Source organism: Triturus cristatus, chromosome 7 (assembly GCF_964204655.1).
Source record: "Triturus cristatus chromosome 7, aTriCri1.1, whole genome shotgun sequence".
Lineage (NCBI taxonomy): Eukaryota > Metazoa > Chordata > Amphibia > Caudata > Salamandridae > Triturus > Triturus cristatus.
This window is the reverse complement of record NC_140590.1, coordinates 1,176,211,041-1,176,237,157: the sequence shown is the minus strand read 5'-3', so window position 1 is coordinate 1,176,237,157 and position 26,117 is coordinate 1,176,211,041. Positions and strand designations below refer to the sequence as shown.

Sequence of the window (26,117 nt, the reverse complement as noted above, 5' to 3'; positions counted from 1 at the left end):
CCTGCCATGCTGCGCTTGTGCCTGCGCGACCTGCACTTTATTATACCTTTCTTAATGACGTGCCTCCTATTGAAAATCCTGGGTGCAGGAACACTGGGACACTTCTTTTCGAACTGAGTGGGATCCAACTTGAGGATACCGCTTCGCCCGACTTGTGATCTGGCTTTAAAAGTGGCAAAACTATGTAGTTTCTCTCACATCTCTCCTCCTATGTCACTTCATCATCAATATAGTCTTAGATATGTGAGTGATGGAAAAGACACATAAGGACTCAGGACTTTTTAAAGACTTTTCGTGATTTATGACATTGTGATAGTTAATTCATTCCTTGTTCCTTTTTCCACTTTGTAAAGGGGAGGGCTTGGAAAGAGTGAGGCCATGGAGTGGGAAGGGGGCAGGGACTCTGGAACCCTTAAGGGGCCACACCAAACATACCCCACAGCAAAAACAGTCATCTGGTGCCTCCTCCGATGCCTTGGTGAGATGTTAAAGTAGTGCAGAGCCTTCTGACAGGATCTCGAAACCTATTCTGTGCAAAGGTTTCCTGCTCACCCCACTGCTCACTTTGTGATAGAAGCTCTTCGCTGGGTGGCCATGTAATGCGTGAAAAAACTGTGCCATGTGGCGACACTGCATTAGTTGGCAGATTTTAAAAGTATTGAGGGGCATATTATCAAGGCCACTGGAATTACGCAATTGTGCGGCCATTGCGATTTTCACATAATTATACATTTGTCACCTAACCCAACATCTGCTGCATAATCTGCAGATTTAAACAAAAAAAATGTTTGTTTATAGAGCAAACGGTTCAAAAGTTACAAAAAATGCCGTGACATGTTGCTGCACAGTGGAAGCAAATCTGCAAACTTTGACTGGTAACCTATCTGTAGCTTATTGCTATATTTGGCTGTTAATCTGGTGCTAAAGAAGTGCAACTAATGCCCAGACAGTGTTAACAAGTTTAAAAATGACAAAATAATGAAGTAATACTATCACAAAATGTGCCGCATAATTTGTCTTTTCCTGCAACGTAATTTACTCGACTCTGTTGCATAATTTGGCCTTGTCCTGTCTCATAATTCCAGTGGCCTTACATAGTGGCCTGAATAATTTCAGAGTTACATATATAACATGGGGTTCCAGGGCCCAGAAATGAAACGGAGGCAGTCTGTAGGTTTGGAGCAATTTGGCAAACAATTTCTTTTTTCCACCGACACCATTCTATAGTAGTGATATATGTCACTGGACCCAGCCAGTTCCAGCATTCTCCTGTCGCGCCATGCGACTTTGCTGTGCACGTGTAATAAACTTTTGTGCACGTGCCTGTGTCGGTGCTTTCTTATAGTAGGTGCAACAATATGTATTATCTCGATTATTAGGATCTATAGGTGATGGGGCTCAGCATTTAAATTTTGAGCCGTAGTTATAAAAGGAAACCCTTCACAGCCTTTAACAAAATATGTTTGAAGTGACTGTATCTGTGTGTTTCTGCACTGATTGTGCTCAGGCCTCGGCAGTGCCACTCTTTCTGTCTAGGTTCTGCGGTGATTAGCTGAATATTGTCCTCCCTTGCTCGAGCCGTGCAGTGACGTCACGGCATGGAAAAGCTGCCCTTCGCTCTAACAATGACTCTTTGTGACGTCAAACCCGTCTCTCTGGGATCATTTGGTTTTGCCTGAGCGGGATGCACAGTGTGCCACGTAATGGCGAGCTCAGTCTTCGCTTTGATTTGTAAATCTCTCTGTCTCACCTCGCTCTTCACCCTGCCGCCGCTCTACTACCTCTCCAGTCCTGGGTGCGCCTCAGTCCTCCCACAATGGCCGCGGTTATGGACCCTTCTTCTGTTTCTCGTGCTTTGCCTGCACGTGGGTAAGTTTTCTAATGGCTCGTCTGCATTGGGTCCCCTCTCTGGGTGGAGGCGCAGAGTCCGGGGGGGGGGGGGGCATTGGTGGTATCCTGGGAGGCCAGGACAGTACATGACATGACACTGAACCCAGTCTCTGTACCCTCGCCTCACCCTCTCGCAGGCGCCATGCTGCTGCAGAAGAGGGTTTTGGAGCTCTTGAGGCCCCACTAAACCCACGAACGCAGCTGAGGCTGGAGTGAGACAGTGTTCCCATCTGTCAAACTCTATAATAGGATCTCATTGTGGGGAGGGCAGTCTCGCTTTATTCTCAAAGACCTCATTGCCTCCAGTGGAGCGCACCAGGGCAGCCTAGCCTCAGGACCCCCATCTCTCTTAAAAGAGTCTCACTTTTTTGGGACCACCATTGATTCTTGGCGAGACTCAGCTGTCCCATATGCCTTAAAGGAACATCACACCGATAGGCAAAGTATCATTCCTAGCTACCCTCTGTGGCCCCCCAAACTTTAATAGAGTCTCAAACCTTGGAGCACTGTCTCACTAGTACTTCAATGATCTCATAAGCAAGAACAGAGTCTCACACCTTGCAGCACTGTCTCATAGTACTTCAATGATCTCATAAGCATTAACTAAGTCTCACATCTTGCAGAATTGTCTCATAGTACTTCTTTGATCTCATAAGCATTAAGAGAGTCTCACACCTTGCATCACTGTCTCATAGTACTTCAATGATCTCATAAGCATGAACATAGTCTCACACCTTGCAGCATTGTCTCATAGTACTTCTTTGATCTCATAAGCAAGAACAGAGTCTCACACCTTGCAGCACTGTCTCATAGTACTTCAATGATCTCATAAGCATTAAGAGAGTCTCACACCTTGCATCACTGTCTCATAGTACTTCAATGATCTCATAAGCATGAACATAGTCTCACACCTTGCAGCATTGTCTCATAGTACTTCTTTGATCTCATAAGCAAGAACAGAGTCTCACACCTTGCATCACTGTCTCATAGTACTTCAATGATCTCATAAGCATGAACATAGTCTCACACCTTGCAGCATTGTCTCATAGTACTTCTTTGATCTCATAAGCATTAACAGAGTCTCACACCTTGTAGCACTATCTCAGTACTGGGGAATCTTAGCAATTGCATCAATTTTCCCACAGCCTTGGCTAATCTCACTCCTGCTCAGCTTTTATGGCTGCAGAGACCTTAAATAAGTATCACACCTGGCAACAGTCCCACTCCTGGAGTTACTCTAGAGACCAGTAAACTTTACTAGATAGTCAGAACTTGGAACACAGTCTCACCCCTTCTTCAGTGATCCCAGAGAGCTTTTCGGAGCCTCATGACGGGGAACAGTTGCACTCCTAAACAGCCATCTTGATTTTAAGGAGTCTTATTCCTTCACTGCCTTAATGCCCCCTTAGATAGTGTTTAATTTGTGTTGATGGTTGCAGGTGGTGGGAAGCGGCACTCATTTTTGAGGAACCAGGGTTCCCTTTCTAGCATCATAATTTGAGTCAGAGCAAGAGAGAGAGACGATTCAGAAAAAGGAGAAAGAAGGAAGGGAATATAGAAACAGAGTGAGAAAGGATAGAAGGCAGGAAGTGTGGGGTGGTGGAAGAAGGAGGCATGAGGCGGAATCAAGACTAGGCGACATTGGGATTCATCAACTCTGACAATCGACAGCACGGATTGCTTTAGACTTTAGAAGAGGTCTCTCTCTTGGTGCATAGTCTCACTCCTGACCAGCCTTACTGGTGTAATAAACTTCGATAAATGCTCACAGCGTTGCGCGCAGTCTCACTGCTATAAAGCCTCTGAGGTCCATTACCCTTTAATGACATCTCTGATTCCAGTCTCACTCTTGCCTCGTTGGCACCATAGACCTCATTCGGGTTCCATTCCTTGGCGCGCTGCCCCCACTCCAGCCGCTGGGCCTAACTAGATGCCTACAAACAATTTCTCTCTTTGCCATCTTTGAAAGCATCATTCGATGGAGTTTCATGGCTCAGTCTCACTCTTGTCCCAGCTATCCCATTGACTTTATTGAGGTCTTCCACAAAAGGGCTGATGCTTCTTTCCATTAGGTATTTCTGGTGCAACTCCCCCGCTGGAGAGATCATACCTATGCTGTGTTATAGGTGGCTTTTGAAGGACCTGTCCGCCAATAAGTCTTCATGGTGCGGACAGAACAATCCCAAGCTGAAGGTGTTGCTCATCTCCTTCTTGGCCCAGTTGACAAAACTGTCAGGTTTCTAGGATTTGTCAGACGATTGTGAGAAGAGACAGAGGAGTAAAAAGGAAGTGAACTCCAAAATCCTGGAGCATGTAAAGAGAAGGCTTTTCCACCAACTCTGGACCTACAAGAAGTAAGCGTAACCAATAACAGCAGATGAATTAACACGAGACCTACCAGGGTCATATTTCTGCGCATGGCTTTAAATAATCGCAGGGAATTTAAATTGTTTGCTCTACAGAGCAGCTGGTCCTTTAAAGCAATCCAATGTAATCCAGACAGCAGATGCCTCATAAGGAAATGATGTGGTTAAGGGGAGTAGAGTAGGGAGAGAAGCGAATGTAACCAAGGACAGAAGCTTGGGTCTACTGGTAGAAATTGACCATTGGAATTGAGGAACATTAGTGCATTGATCAGGACCGATCAGTTAACTAGTAAGAAACCTTGAAGGAAGCCTCTTCCCTAATGCCAAAGATGGACATTGTCACTAGAATGTTGTCGATGGAATAAACCAAGGGGCTTACCCGTAGACAAGGACCATGATGAAAGACAGGTGGCTGTGGTGTGTATGAAGTTTCTTCTTCAAAAGCTGAATTTCAGTGGATTTAGTGAATTTTGGGGTAATTCGTCACACGTTAAATGGAGCTCTTTCCAGGATCTTGAAAACAGGATGACTGGCAGGAAAATAGATGCGAGGGTCATAGTGCCCAGAAACACCCCCCTTTAATTTTTTTTTTATCATACCAAGGGTACCTACCAATAAAGGAAAATCCCATAGGTGTACTCTTTTTTTATATATATTTTTTTATGCGCCATTAGTAAGATGCATTACAAAACAATAATGAAAAAGAAGAGCTTTTTCTTGACACTTGGTAAGATTGATACAATGATTGGTAAGAAAAGAAGCTGAAGGTATAGAACAAAGAGGGATTACAAAAACTAATAGTTATACATAATAAAATAAAAGCAGTAAACCTAGAAAATAATAATAAGTGTATGACTAAACCCATTGCCGACTGGACCGGACCCTGTTGAACCTACGGCAGGCGTGAGGGTCTCTACCTTAGCTAGGGCTAACTCGGATTCGAACACCTGTCTGAGCAATGCCCGAAACTCTTTAGCATTTAGACTAATATCCAGGCTCTAGCAATACACAGATGCACACACACTATATTAATAGAGACTAGTGCCCTCTCAGAATTAGTAGCCTCATGCTTGAGCCCGAGGAGGATTTCCTTTTCTGTAAGCTGGAACTGGCGACCAAATTGCACTGCTAGTGTTGAAAAAACATAGTTCCAGAATAACCTAAGTATAGGTCAGTCGAAAAACATGTGCTTTAGATCTGCTGCGATCAATTTATATTTAGGGCAGTAAGACTTACTGGAGGATCGAGATGTTGCCCAATTAGAGATGAACTTGGGTGTGTAATACAACATAAAAATTGTCTTGTGTTGTAATTTTAAATTGACGGTGACAATTGCTCTATCTAAAATATCTAGTGCCTCCTGCACTTCTACTGTCGTAATATTAGTATTCAAAAGCCGACTTAATTTGACAGATATCCGCCGATTGTCATCATGAGCTGATGCAATGAGTTTCTGATATAATGCACCAATGACGCCTCTGCCAGAGTTCCCGTATATATCCGCCAATATTTCAGATGTATATGGTGCAGTTAATAACCTTTGCCCATGTAAGAAATAGTCTCTTATTTGAAGATATTTGAAAAAAGAACTATGTAGGAGCCCAAACTCGTCTCTAAGTGCAATAAATGAATGGAAACCCTGATTATCGTATAGTTGGCCTAGTCCGTTAATGCCCAAAGACAGCCAAACACTTCTGACAAAATCCTGGAATATATTGGGCAGAGTTGAACTGCCCCATTGAACAGTATGATAATGCAACGAAGGCCAAGAAAATTTCTTGCAGATCTCACGCCTGATCCTGGTTACGTCCCTGACCACCTTAAATGTAACCGCTTGTAGTATTTAGGGTAATTGTTCTTGTAGAGGGTGAATCCTATAGACGGCTCACAAGCTAGTTGGCAGGCTAGCGAAGATAATCCAGCTTCCAGCCCATTTAGCAGGCTCGATATCCACCCAGCGAAAGCAGCCCAGGAATAGAACTTGAAGTCTGGAAGCATAAAGCCCCCTTGTTTATAAGAGAGTTTAATGGGCTCTCAGCCCTTCTGGCACGTCTATAACCCCAAATAAAACTGCCTAAAGCACTTTCTAAACATTTAAAAAAAGAATTTGGGCCCCAAAGGGGAATTGAGCGAGAAAGATATAAAAACTTAGGCAAAATGTTCATTTTGATTATATCACACCTGCCGATAATACTAAGCTGGAGCCGATGCCAGCTGCGTAATTTGACCGTGACAGACTTAAGAAGTGGTTCATAATTCGGGGCGATTAGATCCTCTACCCGACTGCTGAGACAGATACCTAAATATATAGCCGTGTTGGTGACCCCCAGAGATGTTGGCAATGCGTCAGACTGGTAGTTGAGAATTGTCTGGGTGTATGCTAAGTTCAACTTATAACCAGAGAAGGAACCATAAAGTTCAGCCTTGTCTGTTATAAGAACTAAAGCATTGACAGGATTAACAGAATAAACAGCAATGTCGTCTGCATATGCAGTAAGCCTTAATTCCGTACTATTAAAACTTACTGGGAGAATCCCCGTGTTCTGCAAGTGGTGTCTTATGAAAGGCTCGAAGTAAAGTGCAAAAAGCAGAGGGTGGAGTGGAAAGCCCTGGGGAGTGCCCCTTTGGACAGGGAATTAAGTAGATGACAAACCATTCAGCTTAACGACTGCGACCTGGTTTTTATACAATTTCTGTACTAGAGAGATGAACTGGGTACCAAGGCTGAATTCTGACATTGTCCCCTAGAGTGCCTCCCAGGCTACCTTGTTAAAAGCCTTCTCGGCATCCAGCATGATCATACCGATCTGTGTTTTTATTTTGCCGTATACATCGAAGGCTGCTATGGCATTATGGTATTGATGTGAGACGCAGTGTCTCTGCTGGGAACAAACCTGTGTTGCTGTGCAGAAACTAGCCGATGTATATTAGGGGCCAAGCGCGCAGCCAAGATTTTAGAAAATATTTTGGCATCCAAGTTAATTAAAGAAATAGGACGATAGGAACCTCTATCGTCTTTTTTCCCTTCTTGGGAAACTCGACGATGGTAGTCAATGTAAGTGGTTAATTCTGTAAACTCTGGTACCAAAATATCCCTGAAAACCTTGTAGAATTTCAATGGAATGGTATCCTCACCTGCAGCCTTACCTGAAGGCACCCTCCACCTCAGCTGACAATATGTCTCCTTGTATTATCACAGATTCCTCAGCGTCAAGTTGTGGGAGAGTACTCCCTTGCAAATAGTCCTGAAGCCTATTCTTATTTGAAATTGACTCGCATGTAGAGTTTAGCATAGAATACTCCGAATTGTTCAACTATCTCATGTGGCTGAATGTAGAGCGCGCTGCCCCCCCTTTATCAATTTAATATTCGATTTGGCCTTCCTCTGTGAAGCCAAAAGTTGACCAACCCTCTCCCCATGTTCGTACTGTATTGCCTTATGTTTATGATAATTAGCAGCTATTTTCTCGGTGAGCCTTCTATTTAACATAGACCGTTTTTCCAGGAGCTGTAGATAGATCGTCCGTTCTATCGTATCCCAGACCATAATTGCCTGTGCATGCTGTCGCTCTAATGCTACATAATCATGATGATTTTGTTCCGTCTCTTGGGATGAGCGCCTATTCAGGGCCAAAATACACTGCACAGTCGTCCCTCTGATAAAACCTTTCATACAATCCCAGACTAAGTGGGCTGCTGCGGTGCCCTTGTTATTTCCTAGATATTCACCCAACGCTGTTCCGAGATGAGTACAGTAATCAAGGTTATTGAGTAGATGCTGAGGAGGTGAGAAAGTCCAACGGGCACCCCTTACACTCTGCTGCTTCCATAATGTTAGCACCAGGGGGTTATGATCAGATTTTAGTTTAGGACAGATTTCGATGTGTGCATTTTCCGAGAGTGATTTCTTGGCAAAAATCATATCGATGCGTGAATATTGTTTGTGTGGATTTGACGTGAACCCTGGCAACGCAGAGCAGAGCGTCCTCCAAACATCATAGAGTTGGTGAATATGCATAAGCTCGAGGATAGCTACTCGAGTTCTATGCATTCTACCCTGTGTTTTTCTATTTGTAGTGTCAATCTTCTGATCAATAATACAATTAAAATTCCCCATAACAATCAGTTTCCCATCCCACCCCAATAGTTCAGTACTTAGATAGTAAAAAAATTCGGGGCTGTCAGTATTGGGACCGTAAACCAGACAAACAGTGTATTTGCGCCCAGAGGTCAACAGCTGTACTATTGTAATCTCCCCTTAGAATCTGCCTGAGTTCGCAGTACAGTGGCATGCAGATATTTGGACTTCAACAAGGCGACCCCACGTATCGAGACTGACTGGGAGGTGAAGACTAAGACATTAAACCCTAAATGGTTCATCCCGGACCTGTCTTTATAGGCCATGTGAGTTTCGGTCAGGCCGAAAATCTGTGAATTAAAGGCCAAGAGTTCCTTGCGTACAAGTCACCGCTTCCTTACTTGGTTTAGTCCTGCAACATTCCAACACATACACTTTAACTGAGACATACCATAATCTTTCCTTTCCTTTGCAACCTCCCCCCTTTGCTCTGTCCTTTTGCCACATATCATCTAAATTTAAAATTCTGACTCTTCTCTGGCTATTTCCCCCTCCCGTATCCCCCCAAACATACCAGTAGAGTGACTTAGTGCTAACCTCTTGTAATGGCAGCCCCATGCCCAACCCAGCAAGTCTCACCCCCCTGTACCAGTAGAAAGGAATCATCCCCTTCCTCCCCTATCGTTGACTGACAGCATGCAGGGAGCTAGCGCCTGAGCTCCCAGCTCCCCATTCCCTGACTCCCATGCCCCCAATCACCCCCAACCCCCATTAAGACTCCCACCGTGTAGAGGGAAAAAAAATGAAATCAAGAAGAGAGGACTATAGAAAAGAAATCCATACGAATCCATACAATTAGCCAAAATGTCTCCTCTAAGCTCCTCCTGATTGTTGTTGCTCCCCTCTGGGATGCCTAAAGCCCATCCCTAACCCTAGGTCGCCCGCCAGACTCCCATCAGTTAAGGGCTTGCTTAGCATCCATCTCTGTATAATAAAATTACGACCACCCATCTTTCAGAATTTTCAGTCAGGCAAGCTCCTGCAAAAATACTTGTGTACATACTGTTTTAAGCGGGTCTATCAGCTGGCGGAGCTGCCACCGCCGGTCCATTGTGGCCTTGCAGAGATCCGACCTACAAAATATAGACATTGAGTCCAGTTTAATAGGAGTAGAGGGACGAGCTTTAAGGTATAACGCTTGTCGGAGCAGAAAATTGCCAACGAATACCAATATAGGGCGAGGATGAGGTGACCTGCCCTAGAGCCGTTGTGGGGTGGAGCGAGGTAATCGATGCACCCGCTGGACCTGTGAGTCCATATCCCAGTCAGCCAGATCGGGAAATGCCTGCTGGAATAAACTGACTATATAGGGCCTGGGGTCCGAGCCTTCCCTCCCTTCAGGAACACAGAAAAGCCTCAAATGATTGCGCCACTGCCAATTTTTCATATCCTCAACCTTAACCTGTAAGGCAGTTATCCGAGTCTCTTGATTTTTAACAAATCCTGCAGTAGAGGTGCTAGATTCTTCCACAGTTGTGACCCGCTGCTGCAGATTGGAGACGTCTGATGAGAGTAAGGCAACCTTAGCGGTGACGTCCATTAGTGTCTGTTTGATATCTCGGTTGTCGGCAGTGGCTTGAAGATAGAATTCTTGAGCCTCCACTCGTTGGACCGTTAAGGCCTGCAGGATTTTGGTTAAAGAAGGTTCTTCGTAATTATCGGGTCTCGGATTGTGGGCTGGCAACCCTGCCATACAGTCCGATTGATCCACTGATAAGAAGATTGGAGACGAGGATACATGGCCGGGTGTATTAGGGGAACCCACCAGAAATTCCTTTGTTGCCTTCTGATTGAGCCAGGCCGGGCCTTGCAATATCATAATCAACTCGGGAGAGTTTAGGCATCTCCTCCTCCTCGGGGGAGCGGGCCGAGGCATTTATTCGGCCATGAATAGACAGTCTGGAAACTATGGCTTTAACCTCGCCCTTAGAAGCCACCCATCTACGTAAGGGGCTAGAGACGCAGCCGTCCTTAGCTCATGTTGGGGGCACGTTTTTTAGTTGCTCCTCCGTGAAAGCGAGAACAGATTTAGAGCCTCCCCGTCTTCTCCCTCCTTTAGCCCCTCTGGCTCCTTTAAGTCCTTTCCCTCTTCAGGATTTGTCTCCTGCTGGGGAACTGCCTAGTGTTGTATTGGGCTTGACTGCAACAGTAGGCTCATTTGACTCCACATGTTGATCTATTTGTTCTGGTTTGGATTCGGCAGGTTTTGGAGCATGCTGAGAGGCAGCAGATATCCCAAGTTGTGCCCCTGGTGAATCTGCCTCAGAAATTGTAAAAGGTTCAGTCCCTTTCAAATTTAATGGACTCTTGAGACTCGAAGAGGGCTGGTATGTCTGCTACTTGGTTAAAGACCACGCGAGCCGGGCCTTTTATACCATCTGGTGACATTGAACTTATACTACTTGCGCCTGATTGTAAGCATATGTGTGTTGCAGGTAGAGCACTAGACAGCAAGAGGGCAGCGTAGGCAGCAAGAGGGCAGCGTAGGCAGCAAGCAGTAAGTTAGAACTTGCTGTCATCTCGGGCACAACATGCACAAAATCTTGTAAACCGGTGCAGATGAAGGGGGGGCTGAAACCCTCAATGTGCCCCTGGCCCTGGCGCTTGTAATATAAGGTAACATCACCGATAGCAGGACTGTCGGGGGATTGATCCTGGCACTCCAGTCCTTCTGTGCTGCTACTGCATTCAGCGCCTCGACCAGCTCATCTCCCGGAGTGGTGTTCAGAATCCCAATTGACTGGAGTAGCCCGCCAGCTTTCCCTGAGCGAAGTAGCTGAAGAATTGGTCTCCCTAGCTGAGAATCAGAGGCTGCCTCTGGTACTTTTACTGACGTCCCCTGTGGGATCAATGACACTCTGTACAGAAGCTGTAGAAGACTCTCCGCCAGCCACCGCAGCTACAAGTTCGCCATCTCGGCCGCGTCCCTTCTGCACTGTGAACCGTTGGGGAGCCATACATTGTCTGGATGCAGGCAGAGCAAGACCAGAATTATGGCCATGCTTAAAGCTGTGAGAGCCACGGTAGGCTGGTGGGGCTGCGGGACCCCACCTCTCTGACCTGCCAAGATGTATGAAACTGTAGACTGGGACAGAGCACAACCAGCACATCTGTACTCAGAACGAAGGTAGTAGCGGTTTGAGTCAGACACTGTCTCCCGTAGAGTGGTTTAATTTAATTTCTCGCCATCATACGTGAGGGGCGAAGATACTAAGGGCCTGAGGTAGGAGGTTGAAGGGCCTGCGGGAGATTAATTTGGGTGGTGCTCTCCCTGGCGGAGTCAATCCACCATCTTCCTTTCCCTCCCCATAGTTTTACTCTAAGGTATTTTTATCTGGATCCCTGCAGTTATCCAGGAATTATAATTTATCAAGGACTCACTCATACTTCTGAGTTAGAGCCCACCCTGGTAGTACATCTTACTAGGGTAAGGTGAGGAAGGCTATGATGAAGCATGCCACATTACGTGGGTGAGGCATCCTCATCAAGAACAAGCATTGGCATAGCCAATAGGTCTTGCCTTAGGGACCTTATAAGTGTTTATCCATGCAACAGTTGATGTTGTTGCACCAAGGGTATTGTGCTGGATAACTAAACACTTATAAGGTCCCAGAGGTGAGACCTATTGGCTATGCCAATGCTTGTTTAGAACTGCCGGTGCTGAGCTCCGGCAGAACCCAGCCCACTTGTAGCCTTGGGGTTAACCAATGCTACCAAGTCTCAGTCTGTCTCTGACGTACAAAGACTCCCTCTCACACCAGGTATTGTAAGCGAGACATTTTTTAATAGTTTGCCCAGCGCTGAAAGTTTACATTTCTATTTCAGCATGAATATCGTTGGTAATCTCTTCCCGTATCTTCAGAACCAGCACCCGTGTGACGTCGTTGTTTTTAGCCTCTTCACGTGATCTCTGTTTCAGTCATACACATCTGTGTCTCGAGTGTGTGTGGACAGCTTCATGCACTCTGGGCTGCTGGAGCATGCGCTGCTCTCGCAATGCGAGTACCATTTGCAATCAATTCTCCCAAAGGCATACATGCATGCGTCGGCATGGACAAAGATGGCTGCTCTCGCCATTTGTCTAAAGCAAACAGCATGCGTGTGTCCGTACGGACTGTGGACAGTCCGACGCCATCTTGTTGTCATAGCAACGAAAATGCCGCTTCGCGTATGCAGCTTGACGTGGACAGTCCAACGCCATCTTGCGAAGATTTCATTGTTTTTTATAATGACTCCCCAAACACTGTGCTAAAGAGGCTCTTACAATACGTGCCTCTTTGTCCCAATGTTTCCGTTGTTTCGCTGTAACCAGTGTCATTTACTTCCTGTCCGAGTTTCATTCTATTCCTGTGTCACTGCCACCGATTCCCTGCCCCAGATTCAGTTTCCTCGTGCCCATGTCAATTCTTTAAATACCGGCCCAAGTGTCTATGTTGTCCTTTCTCAGTTTCTATCCTAGAGTATCCATCTCTGCCCATTATCCATGTACCGTGGTTTCTATATGAGGCATATTTCCTAAGTGACGACAATTTTGTACAGTGAATGCTACAAACTGGTATGCCCTGATGTGCTTGAATAATAGATGGTATTGTACCTTACTCGTTTCATGGGCCTCTGAAGAATGAAAGGCTGAGCAGTTTCCGTTGGTATTTGAACATGCAGTTTAATAGATACTGTTGGCGCGCGGTCTCTGGCACTCATTTATCCTCGTGAAATGAAATGAATGGTAGGTAGCTCCTGCCCATTTGACTTAATGACCTGTTGAGCACCGTGGAGGCCCGCAGTCACCTGAGAAAACGTGGCGTGGCGTGTTTCTGTTAAACTGCTACAGTGGGTGAAAATATTGTATTTTTTGTACATGTTTGTTTTTTAAACATGTGATGCAATTTGACTTAGTGACTGTACATTAAAGCCTACATAGCCCGTAAATTTATCTTGGCTCCCAGGCTCTGACAATGAATGCCTCACAAGTTAATAATGCGCTTTATACAGTGCATTCTGCCGTTCCTGCGACGTTAAAGCACTTTACAAATATTTTACAAATAAATATGATGCCACAAATCTCTCCTTTCCCTCCACTGCTGGATTTAGAAAAATGGATCATAAGAAGGAAAACAAGCATTGGCATATCCCATAGGTCTCACCTTTGGGACCTTATACGTGTTTAGCCATGCAACAGTTGATGTCGTTGCACAAAGGATATTGTACTGGCTAACTAAACACTTATAAGGTCCCAAAGGCGAGACCTATTGGCTATGCCAATGCTTGTTCCTTTTGTTAATAAACGCTTGCAAACAACTGGCGCATGCGCAGAGCGGGAGCAAGCAAGGGAAGGAGTGGACACCACAGGAGGGAGCCGGAGAGAAAAGAAAGGAACCTGGGAGTTATGTCACGTTGGCTACTTATACGGCACTAAAGTTGCCCTAAATTTAAAGTGCACCTTAGTAATTTAAGGAACAGGGGAACCAGATGTAATATGTCAGCATTTTCAAGATAGTGCTTATGCCACGTGTAGATCGGGTCAAAGCGCCGCATCTGAAGGGAAGAGGTACACAGAAGTAACGAGGGGAGGATGTCACTTTATGTAATGTATTTCCTTGTATAGTGCTTATTCCGTTTAAGACATCTTTAAAGTGCTGCAGCGCAACTGAAGAGGGAATGACAGGGCATGGGGGAAAGTGAATACTCGAGGAAATTGGACTGAGGGAAAGACGGAACATGATGCTTCGTCACATTGCTTGCTTGGCTAGTGTTTAACCCTAAGCTGCTCCAGAGCATCTAGAGGGACAACAGCTGAAAGGAGGGGACCCTAGAGAAAGGAAGGCAAGTCTGGAGGATTATGCTTTGTCATACTGCTTCCTGTGCGTGCTTATGTCAACCCTATGTGGCTTCGCGGCTCAGCCCGGAACAGGGGAAGAAAGGCAGGGACATTAAATACAAGAAAGTGGGCATGAGTTACAGAAAGATCACGGAAACAGGAACTGTAACCTGCGGAGTTGTTTACAAGACTACAGGATTGGGTGAGAGGTGGAGTTTGCTATGTCTGTGAACTGGAAATTCCACAAGGATACTGGCAGTGTACTCGGCTTCAAAGCACCACAGTCTAGAAGAAGTAACATTGCAGCAGCTCTGCATGAACGAGGAGAGGGTAAAGAGCGTGCACTGCCGCAGGTTTGGGGGTGCACACCTTGTCAGCGCCCCCGCCCCTTAGTGTCCAGCGCTCCCCTGCCTGCAGTCATTGATTCTCGTGGTGGTATTTTAAAGAGTGTTTAGCCGCGAAGAGTGAAGCTACGGAATAAAATTCCAATCACTCAGAGGATAAAACGTGTACTGGCTTATAACGGATCCAGCTGCCAATAGTGTAAAGTGTTTCGTCCAGGAATTAAAGCTCCATCTTCTGGTACTTTAAGCGCTACGAGCAGTAGATGGTGTAGAGACGGTGAGCGAGCTGAAAGAAAACAACTAGCCCGAGAGTGGCGTGCGCGCGCACGCTTGTGCATGGTGCTGCACGCGATAAACAGATGGCACACTGCGCACCGATGCGCGTAACAGCAAGCCGTAGGCCATGGGCACTACAATTCCTGGCAAAGGGGGGACATGCACCTGCCTTTGCCCAATTGCGTGCTACCTTCACACGCAAAGACCAATAGAAAGAAAGCCTAGAAAAAAAGCCCACATGCACAAGCGTGTGAAAAGTCCAGTGCGATTCCAAGAAGTCGTTTTCCTAGTGCAGTGCATGCGCGCTGCGCTAGGCTCGACCTAAGAAGGGAATCTGGTATTTCAACCTAGGATACTAAATACGGAATTCAAATCTCTTCCGTTTCCATCTTTGTTGCCCCATGCCTATTGGGTTTAGGTGTAATAATTGTTGCACATTAGAATTCGGATCTTTGTGCAACAGGAATGAAAACTTGTAATGGGGGCCTTAAAGGGTGAAGTCCAAACACTTCTCCTTTAATATTATTTAACTCAGGGTCTTCCTTCCATATGCAACTTTCCTTCTGAGGGAAACATTCAATGAAACACATCTGGGATTTTAGGACCTGAGACCACTCTAAGCATACACCTGAGTGATAACCTGAGTAACTCTTAAAACATAGGTGACTGCTGCAAGGGCTATCCGCATCTGTAAACATCCAGGGCTTTTGGCATCGATTCATTCACTTTACTTTTGACTTCAGTCTGTTCAGGGTTCTACTCCCAACAGCCCCACATTCACTTCAACGAAATCCTTGTATTCTGTTGCTAGTATCACAGGCACTTCAGCACTGGCTGACTGCAGAATCTTCTGCACTCACTCAGACACCTGTCATACAGGTAAATACACACCAAATAGAATATATCAACAGCCCAAAGCTGCAATAAATGCTGTTTGGACCAAATAAAGCCAGAGCACCATTGTTGTGTCACCACTGCCCTTACAAGTGTAACAGAAATGTAAAATGTAAGCTGTGGTATTGACTTTCAATGTGTGTTTGGAGTGGACGGCGTTGATGCACGAGTGTCCATGGGCGTGTGGAATATAGAATGGCGGCGAATGCTGGAATAGGCACTTTGAATATAAACAGTTGGAAGTTGTCTGAGTGCTGGATGGTGTGTCACTGGGCCGCTTCTCTCCTTCTACCAGTTTTTCTCTGTATCGTGAGGAATAAAGGTTTCTCCAATGACGTTGTGTCCTGCTTCCATTGTATACCACCAACCTGGATCTTAACATCAGCCATTGGGTGGTTTGTGAACAAAATATTAATATTAATAGCTCAGCATTCTCTTTGATTGTAACTGTCAGTTAGGACATATGGAGTTTGTGGTTTATGAGTCTTCATTGCAAGAGATGTGCTCTTTTCTTGAGCTTTCTTTAAATGTCTGTGCCATTGATGGCAGCCTTGTGTTAGACTAAGACATTCTGGTACTTTCCCCAAATCACTGCAAAGTCCCAGATTGCTCATGCATAAGCTTAGCAAATGGTGATAGCTTGTTTTTCATTCTACTTACATGAGACATTGTCCCAGCTGCTGCAGACACAGGAATACAATAAGGAGGTTGTTCATAGTCAAGAGTACCATGAAGCAGGCCCCAGAGTGACAGACATAGATCATACATTGATATACAGTTTCATCTTTGCCCCATCCCTGGGTCTCTGATTGATGGATTATGGGTCTCCCTTATGGATTACCTCTCATGCAGAGCCCACGCTGCCTTTCGCTGCTTTACACCATCACAGAACCTCTCATGAATTAGGACACAGCAGAGCATTATTAAAGGACATGGGCGACTTCTCAGCAATGGCGAAGGAGCATCGCCACACTGGCTCGGAGCCAGCAGCTGAAAAATAAAACAAAATTCTATGATTTTTTTATTCTTTACCTGCTGGCTGAGCCAGCGTGTGTAGAAAGGGCTAGGGCTGGGGCCTTGGGAGGGGGAGGAGGACTTGTTGGTGCACTTCTAAGTGCGCATGTGTATTTGGCCGGCCGTCTTAGGCCGGCCAAACACACATGCACACTTAGGTTTCTCCAACCCAGCTGTACTGAACAGCCGGGTTGGAGAAACAGCACAGACTCCCTGTGCCTGAGTGGAGCATCAAACCAGACCTCTGAGGCCAATCCCCGTGCTGCTCTCATAGCATGAGAGCAGCGCAGGATTGCACTGGGAGTCTGTGATGCTGTCCCAATGTCTGCTGGGGTCAGGAAGAAGAACACCGAGGCGCGACGCTGAAGGCAGCCGGCAGCCTCAGGTAAGTCTTCTTTTTTTAAATTATGAACCCTCCCCTGCTCTTCTCCCCATGCCCCCTCCACCTGCCACACCACTTTTTGTTTGTGGCTGCCGCCACTGCTAAAGGATAGCCAGTGGATGGACATGGCCACCAGACTTCCGGACTGGCCTGACATCACACACGCGCCGCACCTGAAGGAACGCTGAGGGTGGCTACACCTCTGGCATCATGCCCACAGTCAGTATGCTTCTACTATTTCCCATTTGGGCAGCACAGCCAGGCAGTGGGCCACATTAGCACAATGGGGCGCCCGCACAGCAGAGGAGTTGTGTACATCTCCTTAGTGGACACTGACTGACTGGCTTGCAGTCACTCACCGGCTGGAGCCTTGCTCCTATTGCCCAATGGGATACATCACCACCTCGAGCCACTGATATTCATTACTTTCTGAGGTGAGCAGTGAATGTTACTGCTTGTAAACATTTATATTCATTATTAACTGGGACCTTTGATGGTCATAATTGTTAAGGCCATTTATACCCACTGAGCCCTAAATGCCTTGGTGTTCAATACTAGGGTCAATGATGATCCTTACTGCTGGAAACTGTTATAATTAATTACAGCTTGTGGCCCCCATCCTGGGGGCTGGCCGACCAGTTTGCCAGGGCCGGTTTCGCTTCCCAGTCCGGCCCTGTTGCTCATGATTACTGCTTAGGGCGAATAAAGCTTATTACTTCATGGAACCCACTGTTGCTCATTAATTCATTAATAAAGACGCTCTCTGATGCTTCGTACTGCCTGAGGTCATTGATGTTGACTACTGCCTGTGATCATGGGTGCTCCTTTCTTCCTGGGGCCACCTACGCTCACTATTTGCTGTTGCCATTCATTACTACCTGGGCCCATTGAGCCTTATTCCCTAAGGCCATTCATGGTCATTGCTGGCTGGCATCACTGAGGCTTGTTAATTTCTGAGCCATTGAGACGAATGACTCGCAGGACATTCAGCTCATGACAGAAAGCGATTAGTGTACATGGGTGCCTTTAGGCTGGTGGGCCTGAGTGCATAGTTTGAAATTAGGGTCTGTGTATGTGGGTGTTTGTAGGGATATTGTCTGTGTGTATATAGATACCTGTGGGAACACATTGCTCCATCTACATATGTGCATGAGTATATGATCTGTGTCATTGTCTCGGTGCATAGGTATTGTGTGTCTGTCTAATTGTATGCAAACACTATGCACAAGTCAAACCTACTGGCTTAGTCAGTTCTTGTTCAAACTTATTACAAAGCAGAGAGCAACAAGCTCAATTGGACTGATAAACCAGGAAGTAACTCAGAACACAGTTTGTGAACAGTACTGACTGAGATTACACGGATGGAGTTTAACCCACCGAAAGGAAAAAGCAACTTTGTAGACTTCCATGGTTCCACTTTTGACATTTACAAAAGGGATTCACTGAAACGTTTTTGATCGGAGAGAACTGCAGTGTCTGTTGACTAATGCAGCTGTAGAGAGGAGGGTGTGTGTTTGTGTGAGTCTTTGTGTGCCAGAGAGAGAGGGAGACCAACACCTTTCCAGTTCCAATCATAGCAAGAAAGGTACGCTTTAAAATATGTTAGTTGAAGAGATCTTTGTAAGATACAAGTAACAGGTTCCGAATCAAGTAAGCTAGCTTAGTGGGCTAATGTGTCTGCTGCGGAAATTTTGCATAAAGTATATGTCAGAGGGTCCAATACTAGTAGGAAAACTCAGTGTATTACTTTGCCATTTTCAAAAAGTCTGTAACCCGAATCGTACGTATTCAACCTCACCATAGAATAATTAGACATTTATCCTGTAAAAAGAAGGATTATTTCCTGTTTTATGTGTGATTTGCAGTTTATAAAGTTCCTAGTTGCCCCTCTGAGTCTTGCTGGGGCTCAAAATGGCACATGAATTTAATGAAAACTTTCCTACCAGCTCCTTGCCTCAGCAGGGGAGGGTTCCCTCCACTTGGAGATCAAGGATTAAATTGGTGGTTACAATTCATTCTTTACATTTTTCTTCCTTCCCTCCTCACATCAGTTTTCTACAGCAATTTGCTTTGTTCCGTCATCCCTCCCACTCTCTCCTTTTCAGTCTCCTTGATGCCTCACTGCATGTTTCCTCCCTCCTACAGGTGGCGCCCTTATGTGTTTTGGCTGCGAGCGAGATTTCTGCATACGGAACAAGTGTGCGCCCAGAGAGACTCACTGCATGACCTACAGAGACTACGCCGGTGAGTGGGCGAGCACTCACCTATTTCTCACCTCATTTTCAGTTCTTGATTTGGGGCTGTACAGAAATCTGGAGATGTCGTAAGCGAAGGCAAAAACTTAAGAGGCTGTGCAAGGAGGCAGACATTGTTGGCTACCACCAACCCAGATCTGACAGTATTGTAATACTTAGCGGTTCTGTGTTCCGGCCAATAAGCCAGATACTGTATACACGTCATCCGCAGGCCAGGTGTGGCCGGCGGGGATAATAAAAGGTGAGGACCCGCACGTGGGTTAGCTCCTGAGACCGTTATACTGAGAGTGTCTATAATTGTTATCTCCCCAATATAGCCCCGCATTTGTCACCGTTGAGGCCTCATCTCCATACCACGTCAGTTGGACGGCACACTGGCGACAAGGATGGGCCGTGACCCTCGCTTCATTCCGCTGGCCATGCCTTTTGTTCCCTGTACAGCGTGCTCAGCGACCGGCAGGCGGAGGCCTGCCGCAATTCCAGCAGCGGGTGAGGAGCTGTGTCCGGGACAGCCGTCACGGGTGAGTGCCTGCCCCAAAGAAGCGTCCCAGGCACCCGGCTGCTGCGCGGAGACGCCTGGCGACACCCTGCGCTCTCCCCCGTCACTAAGCATCCAGTCCTGCACATGCGAGCTGCCCCGCCACCTGCTGGCCAGTTCCTGCCACCGCGAGGGTGGATCCACTCAGCGCAACGGCGGACCCCGCCTAAAGGGAGAAAGACATGCGCTCCAGACCAGTGCGAGCGCGCGTAGAGTGGAAAAGCACCACTACAGTGCACATGCTACGCTCTTGGACCCCAGGGGGCGAGAGAGAATACCGACTGTGCCAATCCCTCAAGAGTGAGGAAAGAAGAAAGAAAGACGCTGCATAGCAAAGGGGAAGAGAAGGGACACACCATTAAGAAACACACCTTTAAGCAAATACAAGTGGGCAGCAGACCTGGAAAAAAAAACAAAAGCACCACTGAGCAGCACACCATTAAGAAAAGACAAGTGTGCAGCCGACCTAAAAAAAAAACATCAGAGGAATACACGACCTCAAAGGGAGGGGGAAGGAAGACACAGACAGAGAAAAGGCACAGAAAGAATAAAGAAGGACACCATCCACCAGAAGCATGGCTGATGATAACCAAGCACAAGCCCAACAAAGAGCTCCAGTACAACACGCACTTAACGGGGTGCTGCCACCCTTCAGTGAACTGGAAATCAAGGCCGAGACACCTGAGGACAAAGGCCACCCTCACGAACAGTGCAACAGCTGTCCATAGCAGACTCCACCGGGAAGAAGGAACCACAAAGAACCAGCCGAAGGTACCAAGGGCCGGAAGACTCGTCTACGGAGGAAGACGAAGTGGAAACATACCTAATCTCGTTCACACAAGAACTCAAGTGCCGCAGAAGGCCGCAACCCACATGTGTGGTCAGGATCTCAGGATCAAAGGTGAGAGCGATCATTGATACCGAGGCATCCGTAAATGCGATGGGCTTCCAACAGTACCGGTGCCTCCAACCTCGACCGCCGATCAATCTGTCCCGGACCAAGATATTTGCTTATGGGAGCAAAATCCCTCTGCCACTGAGAGGAACGATATCCGTCCCGGTCAGGTCAGAAGACCAGGAAGTCATAACCCTCATGCATGTCATAGACCGTGAAGCGGACACCATAATCAGCAGTCACGCTGCGGAAGACCTTGGTTTGGTATCATTTGCCAGAAGTGTCCAGATGAACCAAGGTGACGCGATACTGGACCAGTTCCCAGAACTCTTCCAAGGACTCGGAAACATCAAGTGCGACCCTATAAATCTACACATTAACTTGACCATCACCCCTGTGGCACTACGACATCGGCGAGTCTCATTTCACCTGAGGCCCCTGGTGGAAAAAGAACTTAAAAAGCTTGAGAAGCAAGGGGTGATCGAAAAAGTTATCCCGGAGAAGCCCAAGCAGCCGGGAGCCATTCATCTCTGCATCGATATGAGGTTACCCAACCGGGCAATCAAGAGGGAGTGCCACATAACGCCAACCATGGATGGCATGATTACGGATGTCAACGGGTCCAGGTGGTTTTCAGAAAAAGACCTGAATGCTGGGCATCACCAACTGCCTTTGGCAGAAGAAAGCAGCTACATTACAACTTTCAGTACCCACCTGGGGTTGTGTCGTTACAAACGACTGAACTTTGGAATTTCCTCAGCCGCAGAAGTGCTCCAGAACATTATCTGCATGATGCTATCTGGTCTGCCCGGGGTGATAAACGTCAGCGACAGCATCCTGATCCACTCTGCCACTGCAGCTGACCATCACAGGCATCTGCGGAGCACCCTGCATTCCACTGGGAGAAGTGTCTGTTTTTTCAACCGTCTCTAGAATTCTTCGGATACGTGTTCAACCAGGAGGGCATCCAGGTGGATCCATAGAAGTCGCAAGCCATCCGAAGTGCCCCAGCTCCAACCACGCCCACCGAAGTGAGGAGTTTTCTTGGCATGGCCACCTATTGCGAGAGGTTTATCCCCGATCTCGCAACCCGCGCCGAGCCACTGAGGGTTGTCACAAAAGTTGATGTCAAATGGAACTGGGAACCGCATAAAGAGGAGGCATTCCAGAGCATCAAGGACGCACTACTGGGAGAAGCCACCCTCGCCTATTTCGATCCGGCGAATAGAACTACTGGTAGACGCCATTCCGGTGGGGCTGGGAGCAGTGCTGGCCCAGGAGCTGGAGCCAGGCCGGTGGGCGGCTCTGTCATTTGCCAGCAAGTCGCTGACCCCGACTGAAGCAAGATGTACTCAAATTGAGCAGGAGGCGCTTGAGATAAAATGACCCTGAAACTAGTTCCATCTGTACCTGACAGGCCAGCCATTCACCGTGGTAACAGCCTCTGGTCCCCCTTTTCAAAATGTCAGCCCCTCATCCACCTCCCGAATTGAGCGATGGGCCATACAACTTCAGCCCTACAATATGGAGGTAGTCTACCGACCCGGGGCGAGGAACCTCGCTGACTTCCTGTCCCGACACCCGCACCTGAAGGAGGAGACAGACAACCTGGAGGAGGCGGAACAGTACATTAAAATGATCTCCTTGCGGCATGCCCCCAGGCAATGATGCTGGAAAACATCAAGAAAGCCACTGAGCAAGACCCCATATACACCCGAACTCTTCAAGCGGTTCAAGAAGGGTCATGGAAGACATGCCTCCAGCAAACCAACACGTGGCCGCCTGAGGACCACGGAGAGCTGACAAAAATATGGAGGGTGCAGAGCAATCTGAGCGCCATGACAGATGGAGTACTCCTGCAAGGCCCGAGGCTGGTAACCCAGCAAGCTCTGAAGCAACTCAACTGGCCCATGGGCGTCACTAAGGAGTGACCAAAATAAAGGCAAGAATGAGAGAAGAGGTCTGGTTTTCAGAACTCGAAACGATGGTTGAAGACCTAGTACGCCGCTGCCCAGCCTGCCAGATGACAAGCGCAATTGAGCGACCGATCCCGATAATCACAGAAGAGGCTTGCACCATCCCGTGGTCGAAAGTCAGCATAGACTTCAGGAGCTTCCCGGGAGGGAAACATACAATCGTCCTCATAGAGGCATACTCCAAATACCCCATAGTGGAACCAGTCGTGTCGACCGCCTTCGCCCATGTGGCACCCGTCCTGGATAAAGTGTTTGCCACATTTGGGTTCCCCACCGAGATCCGAAGCAACAATGGGCCACCGTTCCAAGGGGCTGATTTTGCCACTTTCCTCCATCAGCGAGGGATTCATCACCGCCATGTCACCCCCCAATGGCCCCAAGTCAATAGGGACGTGGAGCGATTCATGAGGACATTAAAAAAAATGCTGCGCATTGTCAACGTGGAACCAGCGGACCCTGAACGGCGCCTCCACAAGTTCCTCTGGGAATAAAGGCGCACCCCACACTGCACCATGCTGCAGAGCTCCTGGGCCCTCATGTTCAGAGGGCCACGGAGAGACCTGAGCCCTATGTGTGCAGCGTGGACACCCCCGCCCTATGACGTCCAGGAAACCCAGGCGAGACGAGAATGGCAAAATCGCCGGGCAAGCATCCGACGCTACGACGTGCACCGGTCACTCTGCACAGGTGCAACAGTTCTCAAAGATTGCCAGCCTGGAGGAAAATTCTGGACCGCCCATGAACCAGGCACATGTACAGTCGTTACCAGCAATGGCACCATTTTGACAGCCTGAAAAGGGATCGAGGAAATATCCTGAAACATCTCCTTATTTAAGGAGGTCCCGTCGGTGTCCTTAGAGTCGGACCCTCGGAACCCACCGGACCCGGACAGAGATACCCCATGCTGAGCAGAGGAAGAGATCAATATCCCAGACTCTGTTTCATCAGGGCCTCTGCCTCCTAGTTCTCCACCACCCATACTGTCGACATGTAGACTATCCATCCGAAGTCAACAACACTGCTACAGCCTACGACCCAATCCCCGACCCAACCAGCATCTTCTGGACTTTGCGTGTTAAAACATCAAAGACTGATGCCAAGGCTTCTTAAGTGTTTGCTGGTCTTCCTGGACCTGAGTTTAAAGATCCAAGTTGGGGAGAGATGTAATAGTTAGCGGTCCTGTATTCCGGCCTATAAGCCGGATACAGTATACACGTCATCCATGGGCCAGGCATGGCCGGCGGGGATAATAAAAGGGGAGGACCCGCACATGGGTTAGCTCCCGTGACTGTTATACTGAGAGTGTCTATAATTATTATCTCCCCAAAATAGCCCCGCATTTGTCACCGTTGAGGCTTTACCTCCATACCATGTCAGCTGGACGGCACAAGTATCATCCGCTGCTCCACTGCCATTCTACGTCGCCATGTTGGAACCAGGCGGTGAATACTACCAACCTGTTCCAACATGGTGGGAGTTTAAAGTGCCACTGACCAAGGCAGGGATTGAGCCGTCTCGGTGTCTCAGGTAAAGGGCAGGACCTTGATGGAGGGAGGCAACTGCCTTGTTTCACCGAGTTCTAAACCAATCCCTTAAAGAGATTAAACTATTACAGCCAAGGGTAACTACAGCAGCCTTTACTGTGAAAATGATTTCTGTGGGGATTACTAAACGTTGGTTATGTTATTACAGTCTTGCAATTGCATTTCAAACCTCTGCGGAGATAGCTATGAATCACCAGTGAAACTGCCACAACAGTCTCTTTCCACATACATCAACTGAGATGACACTTAATGTCTGACTTGGAGAAGGGTGGTAATGCATAATTGTCTGCTAAGTGATAACATAATTTTATTGGGAGAGTATATGTTCTCTAAGTAAAGCCTTTCAATGTTGACATTGGTACGCTAGGCTCTCAACTGTCTTTAGCATCTGTGAGGATACTCATCTCTTCTGAGTGACTTTGAACCCTTCTCTCTATTCCGACTAATAATAAATCTGTTGCTATATCAGTGATGTCATAGATGATGTCATTTAATTCTGGTTCTGCCATCTCATAATCCTAGTCGCAAAGGCAGATAGTGAATTGTGAATGGCTGGTGTTGTTTACCGTAAAAAAGGTAGGATGGAGGACACCGTAATGGCCCGCGATTATATGGAACGTCTGTCCATAGAGTAGACAGGTAGAAGAGGGTGTGTGATTTGGAGGGGCGAGGGTTGGCATTCCCCCTTATAGAGGGAATGAATTGTTGGATTCAATGATTAGGTCACTGTTGTGTATATCATCGTTAGAGGGTCACTGTGCTAAGCCTTTTAGATGGCAGTGCCCAATGGGGTGGGGTAACTGGCAGAAAGATACCCTTTTGCAAAGCGATGGTAGTCGGATTGTCTTCATGGGCATGACCTGTCTGCGTACTTGCTAATATTCTCTGTCCAAAAAGTGGTAGGAATTTTCAGGTTTCAAGACCACCAAAATGCAGCGAAACATGTTGACTCCATAGAAACAAAAAAACAACGTGTAGACTTACTTTAATTAGGGGACAGCATAACATGCGTAATTTGCTTTAGCGTTTTACGTGAAAATGCAGCAAAATTATGTGAGATTTTTCGGAATTATGCAACGCGCATGGCCCAGCATTTAGTGCTATTTTTATTGTGCTAAATGCACCCCTCGTCCTAAATGGACCTAAGGATGCATTTTGCTCTTAGAAAATAGTCCTAAATGCAAAAGAACATGAACAACAGCAGCCGCTCTCGCTCTCTAAATTCATTGTTCCTGTGCTCCTGCGGTAGGATTTTTGTGCCAAATTATTCATAATTACGTGAATGGGTGTGATTGCATAATGTTGGGTAATTTTGCATCAAAAGCGTAATGCAAAATTAGAGAAATGATTCCAATTACTCCGGTGTAATTAAAATTTCGCCCTGGCCTAGTTTTAGTGACTTGCTTGGTAGTTGAACGTTGAATAAACTCATTAGGCCATAATGTGGTAAGGTGGCGGCTCTCTCCAATGACTCCACGCAGGATGCGCTCAAATTTAGGAGCGGCCTGGTGGCGGTCGCGGAGTGGATGACCGTCAACTGCCTCCAGCTTAACGCTAATAAGTCCGAGGTGTTGCTGGTGGGGAGAGACACTGAGCTATGGGGTGAACGATGGTTGCCTACTACCCTTGGGAGTGCACCCACCCACAAGTCGGTGGTAAAAAATCTAGGGGTGTGGATGGACTTGACCCTCTGCTTTCAGGACCATACTAAGAGAGTGGCAGGAACCTGTTTTGGCCTACTTCGGGGGATGAAACCTCTTTTGGTTTCTTTTGCTCCAGCGCTTAAT

General features: G+C 47.1%; 1 protein-coding gene across 1 annotated transcript in view; it reads left to right on the top strand.

The window, feature by feature from the left end:
• Positions 1-1,656: 1,656 nt before the first annotated feature.
• LOC146811374 (uncharacterized) overlaps positions 1,657-26,117 on the top strand; it is a 56,446-nt gene continuing 31,985 nt past the window's right edge. Inside the window, exons 1-2 of the mRNA XM_085614506.1 lie at positions 1,657-1,869; positions 19,268-19,366. Of these exons, the coding sequence (XP_085470632.1) occupies positions 1,704-1,869; positions 19,268-19,366 (265 nt within the window). The 5' untranslated portion in view covers positions 1,657-1,703. The remainder of the gene's footprint in view (positions 1,870-19,267; positions 19,367-26,117) is intronic.